General features: G+C 45.1%; 1 protein-coding gene across 2 annotated transcripts in view; it reads right to left on the bottom strand.

Moving 5' to 3' along the window:
- The window catches only part of SHISA6 (shisa family member 6), a 512,377-nt gene that overhangs the window by 475,602 nt on the left and 20,783 nt on the right, over positions 1-15,992 (bottom strand). For both annotated transcript variants that reach the window (XM_090061177.1, XM_090061178.1), the window contains exon 3: positions 7,343-7,503. In XM_090061177.1, coding sequence (XP_089917303.1) covers positions 7,343-7,503 — 161 coding nt within the window. The remainder of the gene's footprint in view (positions 1-7,342; positions 7,504-15,992) is intronic.

The raw sequence follows: 15,992 nt of genomic DNA, 5'->3' as shown, positions 1-15,992 counted from the left end.
AAAGCTCAGGAAAAAAGGGTTAGAAATTGTGTAAGATTATTCTAACATATCTAAAGGTGTTGCAATGGTGAACACAGGGGCAAATCCAGAGGGCTGTGGTTGCATCACTCTTTTCCCTGTGTAGCAGAGTGAGCTCCCCTTCCCCTTGGGCACTGGGAGACACCCTGGGTGGAGGGGCTGGGCAGGAAGGGCCACAGAAAGGGAGGTCACCCACTGCCTCTTAGCCCCAGCCAAAACCAGCACCCCTTGCAGCTTCTCCCTCCAAGCCAGTAAGCTAAACCCAGGAGCATGAGGGGCAGTCAGGGAACAGGTGCAAGAAGCGGGAGCCCACCCAACCACTGCCATTATCCTTTGATGACCTGGGTGTGCAGCGAACCCCAGAGCTTCTTCTGCCCCACTCCAGGTGCAGGAAGCAGCTGCATAGGATGCCAGGCTCAGCTGGGGACAGTGGCAATGGCAAACAGATCCCTCCTTCCATTGTCTGCTCCCCAGCTAGTTTCTGGAGATTGAACTGGACATAACACTACATTCTGAAGTTCTCCCAGTTGATTATAATTATGCCAGGTCTGGGAGTCTCTGGTCTAAATGCCCCAAAAAGGAGTGAGGGAAAACAATATATCTGCTGGAAAGCTATTGCTGCTTCTTTGGATCCTGCTATAGCATTTCTGAGGCCCCTACTGAAGTGTCATTTACCTGTGACTTCTCTTTAGTCTAGCTAGCCTGCCTATAATCTCATGTAAACAACACCAGTTAAATCCCACTACTCATTTGTAGGGTTTGTGGCTGTTCTCTCTGAAACAGGTCATCATGGCTTTGCAGCTTCAGTAGAGGAAGTATTACCATCTTATGAAATATATCCCTACAATTAGGTCTCCTCTTCCATAACAAAAGCAAATCTGAACTCATCAATTGCTCTGAAAATCACCTCTAGTGTAGGCAATGAGTAAGATAAATAAAATAGCAGAAAGATGTAATATACAAGCAGGGTGAATCAAATAAAACGCAACTGTAGTTTGCAGCAATAGAATGTAAGAAAATAGCCATACAAATTAAAGAAGGATTCCATCCTACATTTCTTACCAAAAAGAAACACCTTTCTCTGCACAGAAAAGTGTCCTGCTCTCTCCTGATGCAGCTTTTCTGAAAGTAGCTTCCCACAGTTTCAATACCAGTTTTCCCCTTTTCTGCCACTTGGAGGTATGGATCATCCTCAGGCTAGGAATCTCAACTTTTTAGACACCCCTCTATACCTTGTGAAATGTTAGCTTTTGAAATGGGATGCTACTCTTATTTATCACAGTGTTTACTTTCTTTCAGAGGGGTTGGGCAATAGGGGCAGGGGAACAGCCAGGCAAGGAGGAACCAGAGTCTATGCTTATTTGCTTATCTCCTCACACCAGGCTTATGTCTTCACAACTTGCAGGACCCCAGTTGAAAATCACTGCTGTAGACAAAGAACATTCTCCCAAAGCATCCCATATATTTTTATTTTTCCATTTAATCCTCAGGAATCATGTGCATATTATACATAACTTCCTCCCTGTAGATACGCATCTGTCTGTTCACCTAGGTGTTACTACTGATTTCCAAGTATTTTTAAAACACATATAGAAATATTTACAGTCTTTCAGACAGATAAACTACTACATGTGCTTCACTGGCCATCAATTATTCAAGAGATTTAAGGAGTATCTACACATCACCCTATGGCATGTTGTGGCGATGTAACAATCACATGAGTCTGTGATCAGCAGCAATGTCACCATAGCAGTGCACTCCCCCGGTATAGCACATTGCCATAACAATGTAGCAGCAAAATCTAACCATGCACTTTGTACACAGCATGGTAGGGGCAGTTACTGCATCATGCTTTAGTACTTCCAAAAGGAAGTACTAAAGCACAGTGTCGTAGCAACATGGCCATATGGCAATGTATAGATGCATCCAGACTCTTTCATTCTATTCAACAGTGATAAATATTTTGCATGCAATTTCTTCTAGGCGTTTCTCTCCTGAGATAGGATTCCCCTGCTAAAGTTTTCCCCTTTGAATTTTGTTTGGGGATTGGTTCCTCTCTCCAAAAAATACATTGAAATTATACTACTTTTCTGGCTGACTGATATGCAAGGCCATTCCATACATAAACGCTCAGAGATTAATTTCCCTTTTGTAACCCAGGATATCTCTGAAGTGTTGTGGGAAAAGCGGGGGGGCTGAAAACCATTTGCTTTTACGAGAACTCAGGAAGCATCTACATGCAGCTTGTTTCCCGCTCTGTTGTAGAAACATGCAAACCGCAGACTTGCAGTTGGAAGGTCCTTAGCTTCGCAACTATGCTAGTTTGAAATGCGATTGCACTAATGGAATTTTCCCAATACCTTGTAATCAAGTATATAAGCAATGGAGAATAGGCACTTGGGGTCGGCTTTGATCTGAGTCTCATGACTCCAGGCCGACCTGCTTGCAAGCAATAAAGGCTTTGTCTCTGTAGCTTGTGGTGTGACTCACTTCTGGGGACCAAATTGGAACTTAGCCTCCAGGAGCTTGAACAGCCCCTTGTGCAACAATTCTGGCGAGCCAACCAGGAACGCTCTTGGACCACACCGGTTGGATGACAAGACCGCCGTACATGCTCGTGGAGTGCGCACCAAGCCATAATTTGGGCTTGCCACGAGGCCGAAAGCATGAGTCAGGGCACCCGGGAGGTTAAAGGCACTCCATTTCCATTTGAGTCACCCCAGCCGCGGACTCCGAGGACGAGGTACCTGGGCGTGTTTGGAGTGAGTATACTAATTCCCTGTCTCATTTTGTTAGTATTGTTATTTGTTGGTCCGTTAGGATGTTGGTCTGGGAGTTCTTTGGCCCAGAATTTGGAAAGAGACATAATGGATACGGGTCGCTCCTGAGTTGAAAACTCCAGCACCCCGTTGGGTTGTATTTTGCGCAGTATTGATAAATTTGTCAAATATGGAGATTATGGAATAAAAATGACTAAGGGTGAAATTTCAAAGTTCTGCCAATTAGAATGGCCTACCTTCAGGGTAGGCTGGCCAAGAATGGGATCTTTTGATGTTGAACAGGTTACAAGGGTTCATGGTAAGGTAACCTGGGATGGCCACTGGGATCAGTTCCCTTACATAGATTGCTGGTTGGGTATAGCCCAGGACCGTCCGCCTTGGATAAGGAGATGTGGCATGGTACGTAGAGTAATGGTGGCGAAAGAAAGGGCTCAGGGGGGCCAAGGGACTCCTCGGGTTTTAGACGATTCGGCTAGGGAGATAGATACTGTGGACTCTGGAGGGAGGCGGCGTAGGCCCCCCCAACCCCATTAATGAAGATCAGGAAGACCTGCAAGATTCAGACGAGACCATTGTCTCCTCTCCCGAACATGAGCGTCCCCCACCATACCTACCAAACTCAGCAGAAGATAGTCAGGGGGTTCCTACGGCACCCCCCCCCACAAGTCAGCGGCAAATCGATATAATCTTCGAGATCCACCCAAACAAAAGTCTCACCTAAATTGCCCGATGAGAGAGGTAATTGGGGAAGGGGGTGATACCACCTTTGTGTACATTCCCTTTAGTACTTCAGATTTGTTCAATTGGAAAAACCAAAACCCATCCTTTTGGGAGGATCCCGAGAAAATGAGAAATCTTTTTAGATCAGTGGGCCAGACTCACCGACCTACCTGGGCGGATGTTCAAATGATGCTTCAGACATTACTGACCCCCGAGGAAAACCGCCTGGTTCTTGGTACGGCCAATCGATTGGCGGGGGCTTGCATTGAAGCAGGGGGGGAAGGAGGTCGAACCCTCCGAGACATCTGTCCAGTCGAAGAGCCGGGGTGGAATAGTCGCACTGCCGCAGGAAGAGAGAGAAATGCCCAGTACCTGGGAATTGTTGTTGAGGCATTGGGGAAGGCGGCTCCCCGGGTTACTAACCTTTCTAAGCTATATGAAGTGAGACAGGGAAAAGAGGAAGATCCTTCTACCTTTCTTGGGCAACTATATGAGGCTTTCCACAAATTTTCCGATCTTGACCCGGAGGCACCAGAGAACCAGCGAATGGACAATCTCATGTTCATCGGGCAGGCTGCTCCAGATATTCGAAAGAAATTGCAGAAAACTGAAGGAGGACCCAGTAAGCCCATCTCCGAACTTGTGGAGATTGCGTATAAGGTATGCGGAAACAGGGAGCAGGTAGCAGAGAAGACGGAAGAAAGGAAGGGACAGAAACAGATGGCAATGTTGGCAGCAGCAATTGTGGGGAAGCATGAAGTAAGGGGAGAAAGAAAGAAGGGAGCAGGAAGTGTTGAGGCAGATACATGTGCTTATCGCAAGGAGAAAGGACATTGGAAGAGGGAGTGCCCTTGGTTGAGAGAAAAGAGTGGGGAGCACCCTAAAGCACACCAAATGAGAGTCGAACTTTCTGGGGAGGAGTCCAGTTGACGGGGACCGGGATCCAAAACCACCACCCTGTGGGCGGAGTCCCGCAAGGATCCCATGGTAACAATAAGGGTTGGAGGTAAAAATTATGAAGCACTAGTGGACACTGGAGGTACATTTTCAATGATCCCTGAAAAGCCCCCATCCGGAGAAGAGAATGGGAAGTATGTAATGGTAGAGGGAATTGAGGGGAAGCAAAGTAAATTACCCATGTGTGGACCTCTCCTCACTAAAGTCGGCAATAATCTACTTGAACATGCCTTTGTTTACTCCCCGCCTGTCTGGTTGCCCTGTTGGGACGAGATATCCTTACTAAACTCCAAGCTGAGATTTTCTTTTGAGGAAACCAGATGGTGGTGCAGTTACCGGTGAAACAAGGATCCAACTATCAGACGGCCCTCCTGAAGGGCAAAAGCTCAGCGGTGGGAATCGAGGGCTTGGAAGATGTAAATCCACAGGTATGGGCCGACGGGACCCCCGTGAGGGCCAAGCATGTGACACTGGTAAGAGTGCGCCTCAAGGAAGGGGAGGGGCCCACCCGTGTAAAGCAATATGCCCTTAACAAGCAAGCCAGAAGGGGATTAAAACCCCTCATAGAGGAATTTAAAGGATATGGATGGCTAGTGGAAGGCCCATCCCCATTTAACACCCCCATACTTGGAATACCCAAGGCCGACGGGACCTCATACCAATTGGTCCAGGACTTACGAACTGTGAACCAGAAGGTTCTAGTAGATCATCCGGTGGTCCCAAATCCTCACACCATCCTAACCCAGGTCCCACAGAATGCAAAGATCTTCACAGTGCTTGACCTAAAAGATGCCTTCTTTTCCATCCCTCTCCATGAGGATAGCCAGAAGCTCTTTGCTTTTGAATGGGAGGATCCAGATACTCACCACAAGTCTCAATTTATGTGGACGGTGCTACCCCAAGGGTTTGTGTCCGCTCCCCAGATATTTGGCACCTCCCTCCAAAAGGATTTAGAGGACTGGAAGCAAATACACCATGATGTTGCTCTAATCCAATATGTTGATGATCTATTAATAGCTGGCCCAGATGTAACCAAGGGAAAGGAGGCAACTGAGTCGTTATTAAATACCCTTGGGGAAAAAGGATACAAGGTGTCACAAGAAAAAGCCCAGATATGTCAGCCCAGGGTAACTTTCCTAGGTTATGAGATAACAAAGGGAGCCCAAGCATTAAGCCATGATTGAATTTCGGCCATTCAAAACATGCCAGTCCCTAAATCACCTAGAGAGCTCAGGGCCTTCCTGGGCCTCACAGGATTCTGCCAACTCTGGATACCTGTTTATGGAGGAAAAGCTAGAGCCCTGTATGATTCCTTAACCAAGGAAGGCTTGGCTGATTGGAAATGGACAAAGGAGAAGCAGCACTCCTTCGACTTGTTAAAGGCCGCGCTGGTACAACCTCCGGCCTTAATGATTCCGGATGGCCGCAAGCCTTATAGACTTTATGTACACGAGAATAGGGGGGTGGCATCAGGAGTCCTAAATCAGCCAGCAAGACCTACCTGGAAACCTGTAGGCTACTATTTGAAGGCGCTGGATCCTGTGGCCCGAGGATGGCCTACCTGCCTACGAGCAGTGGCTGCTATGGCCACCATAGTAGAAGAAGCCCAAAAGATTGTCATGGGAACCGATATGGAAGTACATACCCCCCATGGGGTCCCACAAATCTTGGGAGGGGAAGGCAGGAAATTCCTTAATTTCTAGCAGCTCTGGAAGGCAGCAGTGGCACCAGCCTCTTGTGGCAGTGACAGCATGGTTCAGAGCTGGGGAAGAGCCACAATCTGCAGCCAGCATGTGTCAGGCAGGGGCATGCAGGCAGCAGATCATGGTTCTGCCCTGGCTCTGGACCACACTGTCACCACTGCAATATCTCAGTCTGGCTCTGGAGCAGCTCTGTAACCTGCTATACACTCAGCCAGTGCTGCTGGGGCCAGTCTCCATGGAAATCCCAGCCCCACAGTGTGGCTACTGCTGGGGTCTCCATGGAAACCAGCCCCAACCACTGGGGCAGGGGCTGTTGGGAAATGCAGTCTAGCCACCGGCCATATCCACCATTTTGCCCACTCTTGTTAACTTTTAAGTCACCTATTACCAAAAAAACCAAAATAAGCAACCTTCAAATAAACCGAGCCCCCAAAAACTGCAACCCGCGACACTCAAAAAATTAAAGTGACTTTTTTTACAAAAACACGTCCAATTCCACTTATTATAAGTGGACTCAGCAACCTGACCACAGCTCATACTAACATAAAAGTAATAAAATTGACCATAGTTTAACATTACCTATTAATAGAGATGAAACTGCATTAGTAAATCTAGTTCTAGAAAGTATCTATGAATGAAACATTGCAACCTTCAAATTAGCCCTGCTTTGCAGGCTTTCATGACGCATCCATACTTCCCCCTTGTGGGCTTTCATGACACATCCATACTTTCCCCCTTGTGTCCTTTCAGTGGCTGAGACTGAACAACGCATTCCAGTTTACATGGATGTCCTCCTGAGCTGCAGTGTTCAGAAACCATGGTGGTATTTCACAAAGTCTTTGTTTGGTTGATAACAAGTGACAATTATGAATTTTTCACAAACTTCTCAGTATTAATTTTCCATACTCCTTACTGATCTTGACATTATTAAAATAACTCTATAACATGGTGACTTCACTTAGATGTACACCGTAAAGAACAATCACAACTGCTTCTTGCAGTACAGTTCTAAATTTGATTGCCCAAAGCTTTTTCCACTGAACACATTGCATGCCAGTGTCCACACCTGAAAAGGTGCAATGTATTCTCCAGCTTCCTGTTAGCTAATTTTCAACATGTTAAGGGAACAATCAACTACACCGGAATAGGAAAGGTAATGCTTACCTGGATTGCTTTTGGAGGTGCGTACCGGTGTGTAGTGGTTTTTGGAGGATGTTCTGACTGGTGTGTTTTCTTTGGGGGAGGTATCTATAGCTGAGATAGTTTCTCTTTCACAGTGTGCTATTGGGATTGGTCCCTGCTGCCTTAAGATGTCAGCTAGAGCCCTGGGAAGAAGAGAGAGAAAATACAACAAGTTCATAACACAGTTGGAATGACATTCTAAGGTTTAATTAGTTTACTTTTCAGTGATTCTATGATCTAATGGTATCTAGATTTGATTTGCTACATAAAATATAAAAGCAACATCAAACCATGTAGCTTAAAAGCTAAACTGCCTTGGTTATTGAACAAAGTTTAATAAATTCACAGGATAGTAAGGCTATTATTTAGTTTTTCATATGTTACTGCTAATTGATTTAACCCCAAGTTTATGTTATCTCTTCATTGTTATATTTACTGTTGGTGCTATTGCAGTTGAATGGCTTATCAAAGGATAAAATACTGTCTTCATAAAAATGACTACTCAACAGACTGGATACCCGGAAGAGAAGCAGCATGGGCTGCTCCCACAGACTACACTGACCCTGTCACAATGGTGTGAATTATTTTATTTAACATTCTTAAACCCTGACCCCAGTCCTCAGGGTTGGAAGGGAAGCTCAGTATCTATGCCAGGGGTAGGCAACGTTTTTTGGCCAGTGTCGAAAAACACCGCAATGCCTACCTTGGAAGGTGCCAAAGTGCCAGCATGCCAGAAAAACTAAATGAGGGCAGGGGATACATGGCAGGATGCCCTGCTTGTGCCCCTTGTCCCTCACCCAAAGCCCCTGCCCCCCAGCCCTGCTGCCCCTTGTCCCCCACCCAAAGCCCCTGCCCCCCAGCCCAGGCTCTGTCTCTCAGCAGCTACCCTGGCTCTGGGTAGGTGCTGGAGCCTAGGCTGCTCCCAGCAGGGGTTGTAGCATCCCAGCTGCCTACTGGGAGCAGCCTGGGCTCCCAGCTGGAAGTAGCTACCCAGAGCCAGGGCCAGCTGCAGCTGAGAGGCTGCAAACAGCTGTGCCGAGCTCCAGAGCCCAGGCATCAGCTCTGTACCAGCACATGCACGCACGCCTTGGAGTGGGCAGTGGAGGAGGGGAGTGAGGCAATGCAACCCCAGTCTCTCCCCAACTCCCACCACCAAGCTGGTGACTGGGCCCCGGAGCCTGGGCTCTGAGCAGCTGCAGCAAGCAGCAGGAAGGCTGCAAACAGCTGCGTCAGGCTCCACAGCTCCGGCATCAACTCCATGCAGGCAGCGACTGTGCACACACCTCGGGGCAGGCTGCACTGCCCTGCTGTCCACTCTGAGGTGCGCATGCAGTCACCGCCAGCATCGAGCTGATGCCAGAGCTGTGGAGCCTGGAATAGCTGTTTGCAGCCTTCCTGCTGCTTGCTGCAGCTGCCCAGAGCCCAGGCTGGCTGCAAACAGCTGCGCCGGGCTCTGAAGCCCAGTCACCAGCTCTGTGCCAGGAGCCAGGGAGAGATCAGGTTTGTGCCACCTCAGTCCCCTCCCCCACCATCTGCTACGAGGCACATGTTAATGTGCCCATAAAGCTGATCCCTGGGCTCTGGAGCCCAGCACAGCTGTTTGCAGCCTCCCAGCTGCAGCCGGCCCCGGCTCTGGATAGCTGCTGTCAGCCAGGAACCCGGGCTTCTCCCAGCAGGCAACTGCGATGATGCGAGCCCTGCTGGGAACAGCCGGGGCTCCACTGCTGGCAGTAGCTACCCAGAGCTGGGGGCTGGCTGAAGCATGCTGAGCAAAATGGCTTTGTGCACCATGCTTGACACACATGCCGGGGGTTGCCAACCCCCAATCTATGCTAAGACTAACCACAGTAGTGTTAGAGTGATATTGAAACATGATGGTTCAGGAGTTATGCAAAAGGCAAGGATTTTTTGGGGGGTAATGTTTTTTATTGGACCAACTGCATAATTTGGAGAGAGTTAATCAAAATTCCAGATGCAAAACATTCTTCTTCAGAGACCCTAGAAGAGACCTGAAGAATGCCTTGCATTCAAAAGCTTGTCTAACTCTATCCCAACTATGCACTTGGCCCAATAAAATAGATCATCCTAAGGAATCCTTGCTTCTAATAAAACGCAAGACTTCTCTGCCAAGAGAAGGGAGAATAAGCATTAATGACAGTGGTAGGCTTTTGAAGCAGGACCGATAACCAATAAGAGAAGGGAGGTTGGAACATTTCATATATGTTATAGCTATCACAGTCATTAACTTATCTGTAGCAACTTCCTCTTCAGAAATTTCCTTAATGGTATCAAAAGATCAAGAGAGCTCCCCATAAAAATATCTGCATTTAATGGATATAAAAATTATTTTTCTTTTGCATATATGATATGCATTGTGGAATAATGCTAGAATGAAACACACTGCCATATCTACACGAGATGCTGACTGCACAGTCATTCGTGGACAGACATTTAGTATTTGTATAAACAAGTACTACATGACTGCACAGTAACCGGTGAGTTACTGAGCAGCAGCACTGCTGAACAGTTTTTTCATGACACTGACTATGCAGTAGCCTGAGATTACTGCACAGTAGCATTGAATCATGCTTTCTGCCATGCAATGCTACTGTACAGTAATCACAGGATACTGCACAGTCAGCATCTCATGTAGACATGGCCACTGAGTTTTAATGTGGTGAAATCTTTCTCTCAAGTCCCAGGAGAAACAGAGGGAGGGAAGTGAGAGTGAAAGAGAGAGAGAGGGAGAGAGCAGGACTGTTTGGGTTATAAAGAACGGTGGTGTTTTGAGGCTTGTTGGTGGTGTTTTAAGGTTTGACAGTTCCATTCTCTCAGACAGAGGGAACATGCCTAAAATCACCTTAGGTGCTAACAAAGGAAGAAATTTCTTCTTGCATATTCATGAATTGGTGTTGATGTTCCTCATATCCATTATCTTTACTTAACTGCCTTTTTTTTTTTGTCTTGTATATCAAAAGTTGTTTAGGATCTAAATTTGTTCTGTTTTAGAAACCCTTTCCTTTTAAACTATGCTATCCTTGTGCACAATTAAATACATTAATAAACTGTACTACACAAAAACCTTCATGACCCTGCAGATCACAAAGGATCTTGAGGAGCACTTTAGCCTACCACATCCTTGTAGCTAAAGGAGCTATTTTATTCCCAATTTTATTACTATTTGTTATTTGGATTACACTGCACTTAAGGCCCCCTCCCATGATTAGACTTCTCATGGTAAGTACAGTATACATACAGTATGACACAGGCAGAAACTGTGGTTTGGGAGGTACAGGTGTGCTTAGTGCAGGGTGGAGGTGGCACTAGTCAGATAATCAGTTACATCTATTCTCTTGGTCTGGCCCATGTTTAATTTCTCAAAAAGTACTGACCAGGAGCCTCACTGACTTAAAGCCCTCATAAGTGCTCATCACCTCTTAAAATTAAGCCAGAGGTGTCTCAAATTGGGCATTAAACATCAATGCATCTCAAATTACAGGCTGCTTTGACAATATGGCTCTCTTTGACCTGCTCAAGATCATGCATGTCAGTGGCAGGGCTCCTGGGCCCTGTTCTATAAAATGATGCATGAATTCTCCCTTCAAACAGGATTCATTTCCCCACTGTGACCCCACACTGTTGCACAAGGCAAAGACATCTCCACCACCACATTATATATATATATATATATATATAAATCCTGCAGGCTGGCAGTATGTAGAAGTAAAGCAAACTGTTTCTTTACGGGTACCATCCTAGCAGTCTATGGCAGGGAGAAATTCCAACAAAGAGTTTCCAGAAGGGCTCCAAGTACATATCCTCAAGAAAAGTTAATATTAAATGTCTGTGCTAGGAGCCATTTTTTAATCACAGGGATAACGCTATTTACCAGCCCATGGCAGGTTAGCTCTCCAATAACTCATGAAGGATGCTCTTAATCTTAAGGAGCTAGCACTCAAAGAGTTAGTGGAAACTCAAGGATGGGGAAGGCCAGTCAAGTATGTATACAGGTCAGTTGTATTCACTGAAAGGACACAGCCAGACAAGGCAGGAAAGGCACAGTGCAACAAGACCACAAAAAGGAAGCTGGAGTCAGGAAAACCAGTGGAATGGAGAGGGCAAGAGAATGAACACAGGGCATTTTTTGTCTGAATTCTCTTCTCTTTTCTGCTATTGTCAGCTTTCACTAAAAGAGGGAGACAATACTTGGTGTTCAACAAAGCACTAATAATGTGGCTTTCCTGTTTACTAGATATAAGGTTTGCTTTTATTCATTAAAATAATCAAACCAGTTAAAGTAATATGCTCTGGAGGCATCTGAATAAACATGAAATACCTAATCTTCTCAGTCTTCGTCTACCTGAAAACTAGAGCTCCAAACCAACTGTACTCCATAAGTCCAAGCCCACATGCCTGGAATATATTCTGATTTGTGTACAGTTTCTAATAAAGTCAAGAACTGAGGGTTACTAATTATTTTTGTAAACACAAATAGAACTTGCAAGCCATGTAAGAAAAAACAGGCCCTGACTAGAAGAGAGGTTCTTACATGGGGAAAAAAAGTTACCATAAATGAAATCATAAGTGAAAAAGAAATTGAGCATGATAATGACACCTGCTTTCAATTCTACAGCACCTTAAAACTATATATTAGCACAACTGAACATAAGAAAAAAGGAACAACTTTGGATAGTAAGGCTTCAGAAAATTATTTTAGTTAAGGAACACTGAAGAAAAAACCTGCCAAAAGTGCCCTATCTATTAAAAATGTTTGTCATGAGTGTTTACTGATCTGACTCCTCATTACTTTCTGAGAGGAGGAGGGAAATCTCATAATAGCCCCAAAATAGAATGCAGTAAAGCAGTGTTCTAAATAAAAGATTTGTGTGTGCTGCTTAATTGCTTTCCAATTCAATTTTAATGCTGTGTGTGATCAAAAATATTTTTCATAACATGTATAATGATCTAAATTCCTCTGTGCTGAAATTGCTGTGATGTTAGGCTGAAGATGTATTTGGCACCATGTAAATAACCCTATCCATCCCTACACTTCTCTGTAAAAGCTATAGGTTGGGTAATAGAAGAAGCTGTAAATATTTAAGTGTTGAATTTGTAGCCCTTTTGGTGCTAGTAGGCCACTGAAAAGAAATAAGGGTTGCATCAGGCTATGAGGCACTTCTTATCCCAGAGAAGCAGCTTCACTCAGTAGATTGCTTTACATATGGCAGCAGACGGGATAGTCAGAGCTGTGTAACCATACACTTATATCCTGAGATAATGATTTATGACACAGCTTTTATTAACAGATTTAAGTGAGATCACAAAAGGCCAAATTCTGCTGTCAGTCACCCCTAAATAAATCCAGAGTAATTCCACTGATATCAAGAGATTTATTCCAGATTTACACTGGTGTAACTGAGAGCAGGATTCAGATCTAGTACAAGCTGCATGTCAGAATTTTCTGAAAAGAAAGCAGTTCATATCCTGCTGTCAGTTACACTGGTGTATGATCAACAGTGCAGAAGCCAGTGGCGTTACTTTAGTGATGGTGTGGAGAGTTTTTTCTGGAAGGAAACCTAGTAGGTCTAAAATGCATTACTATGTCTTCAGCACAGAGTTGTACATGGCTCCTTTTAACAAGTAAAAGAAAAGGCTGTTGGAAGCAGACAATCCTGAGAAGCATGGAAATAAGCAAGAAGGTAACAAAGTGGAGAAAGCATTATGACACTAGCGAGAAAAACAAATAACGCTAAATGTGAACTCAGGGTGAGGTATGAGGGAAGAATGAATGAAGGGAAGTGACAGAGGGTGAAAGAGGGAAAAAACTAGAGTGACCACATGTCCCAAATTGGCCAGGGCAGTCCTGGATTTCAGAGGTTCAGCATCCTGAGAAAACTGAAGCAAAAGTCAATTAGTGGGAACCTGCCCGAACATGTGGCCCTGAATCAGGATCTGGATACATGTGGGCAAGTTTGTACCAATATGGGGCTTTTGCTTCAGTTTTCTCAAGAGAGACCAGCCATTGGGCTGCTCCCTGGTCTGGACCCTGCTGGGCTGCATGCAGAGTCATTTGTGCAGTAGAGTTGGGGGAGAGGTGCACATGGGGAGCTGTGGGGTCAGGGCTATGTGTGTGTATGTGTGCGTGCTATGCTGTCCTGCCATGGGGTGGGGGAGCCATGGGGTGGGGGAGGCAGGCAGGGTGGGAGAGGGAGGTGGGGGAGGCACACCATGCCACCCAACCCAGCCCTGCTTCTGGAAGCTGTGGGGTCGTGTGTGTGTGTCTGTGTGTGAGTGCATGTGCATGTGCATGTCCATACTGGTACCCCTGTGACCCCCCCACAATCCTGGATTTCCTTACCCCATCACAGATTTCCCTCAAATTGTTATAGTAACCATAGAAAAACCAGAAGCAGGGGGAAAGAGAGCCAGAAGGATAGAACATAATAGAAAAAGAAAAAGACACCAGATGACAAAGGAGAATGGCTGATGTGGAAAACCCAGCAGAAAAATGGAGTGCTTCTCTCACTACCTTACTTTAAGGGCTGGGAGCTTCCCTGCAGGCCAATCCCACAACAGGTGTAAGTCCTTTGTGGACATCAGCTACATTAAAGTCGGCACACAAACACTAGTTTATACTAGTGATCTGAAGAAGAATACCCTGCATTTGAAAGCTTTTGTAAAACTATTGCAACAATGAAGTTAGTCCAATAAGATATCACCTACAAAAAACCTTGCCAGTCTTCCACCACAAGACACCCTAAGAGAAAGTAAATAGGGATTTATTATTTAATAAATACAAGGGGTCATCAAATGAAACTAGTAGGTAATAAATTTAAAACTAACAGAACAAAGTTCTTTTTCACACCACATGTAATTAAAATTTACATGGGCGTGATGTTAAATTGCATCTTCTGCTGCCTTGTGGATACTTACTGGTTGAAAGGCTAAGGGACCTCACCTTGACATAAAAGGTGCACACATTGAAGTGACAGGAAGTTAGCAGCTGTATTCAGGTTGCTCTCTGGCAGAAGCTAAAACCTCTGTGTCACTGAATGTCTAGACTCATTCTGGCCTTTTGATTTTGGCTCAGTGGTTTGATTTTAGCTCTAAAGGTGGAATGACAGGTCTATGGCAGCCTCTGCTCCTCCATAACTCTGATTAGGTGTATATACTGAAGGTCTTGGCAAGATGGCCACAGGGATCCAAGAGAGGCATAAGTACCCTGAGGCAGCTACCAAGATTTCCAAGCAGCCCTGTTTAGGGATGGTCTGCTTGTCTCACATGAGGGTGACCCTAGAAAAGGTAGGTCAAATAAGCCTTGCCTCACTACTTAGATCCTGGCTCCACCAATTTTATAAACAGAATCGCTTGCTGCAATATATAGACTTTCACCCCTGGATATGACTTAGATCTGGATTTGGATCTAAAGAAAATGGCTGTGTTGAATAATGAGCTTGCATATTTCAGAATTGATATTGCAGTTCTTTTGGAAACTCAGCTCTCAGATACAGGCTTCATAAAGGAGAAGGACTACTGGCATGAAAAACTTGAAGGAATAAGGAAAGAGTATAGTGTAGGTTTTGCTATCAGAAATGAACTTATGTCATTGTGTGAAGCTTAGATTGCAGTGTTCATACATACCATGACACTTCAAGCTGGACTACAGAAGGGATTCATCCTACCTCATCAGTGTCTATGTTCCAACTCTGCAGGCTAGTAATAAGGAGGGCAGTTTCCATCAGCAGCTAGAAGAACTGATCAGCAGGATTCCATGGAAGGAACCCGTCATAGTACTTGGAGACTTCAGTGCAAGAGTTGCATCTAATGCTGAGATCTGGCTTGGGATTCTGGGTAGGCATGGCATTGGATGTATGAATGACAACAGCTAGAGAGTTCTTGAGCTTTGTTCCAGTCAAAGTTTATTGGTGACCAACACCTTCTTTGCTGGTAGCATCAGAAGAAGAATGTTATGGAGACACCTAAGGTCTAAGTGCTGGCATTAGCTGGACTTGGTACTGACAAGACCTACACTCTTGAAAGTTATCTTGCATACATGATCCTTTCAGTGCACAGACTGTGATACAGACCACTCCCTTGTCTGCTGCAAAGTGAAATTTCAAGCTAAGAAGATCCACTGCAATAAACCTGCCAGACAACCTTCTATTGACTTCTGCCAAACTAATGATTTTGTCAAGAAATGGATTTTCAAAGAAGAAGTAGCAAAGTCAGACAGAATGAATGAAACTGCATCAGCTGCATGGGAAGTTATGAAGACAAGCATGTACAATGCAGCAATCAAGAGTTCTGGAAAAAGTACTAAGAAAAATGTTGACTGGTTTATAGACTATTCAGAGGTACTGCTGCCACTCATTGAGAGAAAAAGAACTGCCCCAATCATCTAAGAATCTACTTCTACTACTGATTCACTCAGCAACCTAAGAGAAGCTCATAAGGCTGCTCAAACAGCTTTCAAGAGGTGTGTGTAAGAATTTTAACTGGGTCTCTGTGACAGCCTCCAAGAGTCAGCTGATGCAGGAGATAGCAGATGGTTGTATGAGGGCATTAGAAAAGCCATTGGGCCAACAAAGTACAAGACAGCTCCACTGAAAGACCTGGATGGTAATATCACAAC

Source organism: Crocodylus siamensis, chromosome 8 (assembly GCF_052110815.1).
Source record: "Crocodylus siamensis isolate JL-2025a chromosome 8, ASM5211081v1, whole genome shotgun sequence".
NCBI classification, from domain to species: Eukaryota; Metazoa; Chordata; order Crocodylia; family Crocodylidae; genus Crocodylus; species Crocodylus siamensis.
Note: the sequence above shows the minus strand (reverse complement) of the source record. Positions and strands in the feature narration are given on the sequence as shown.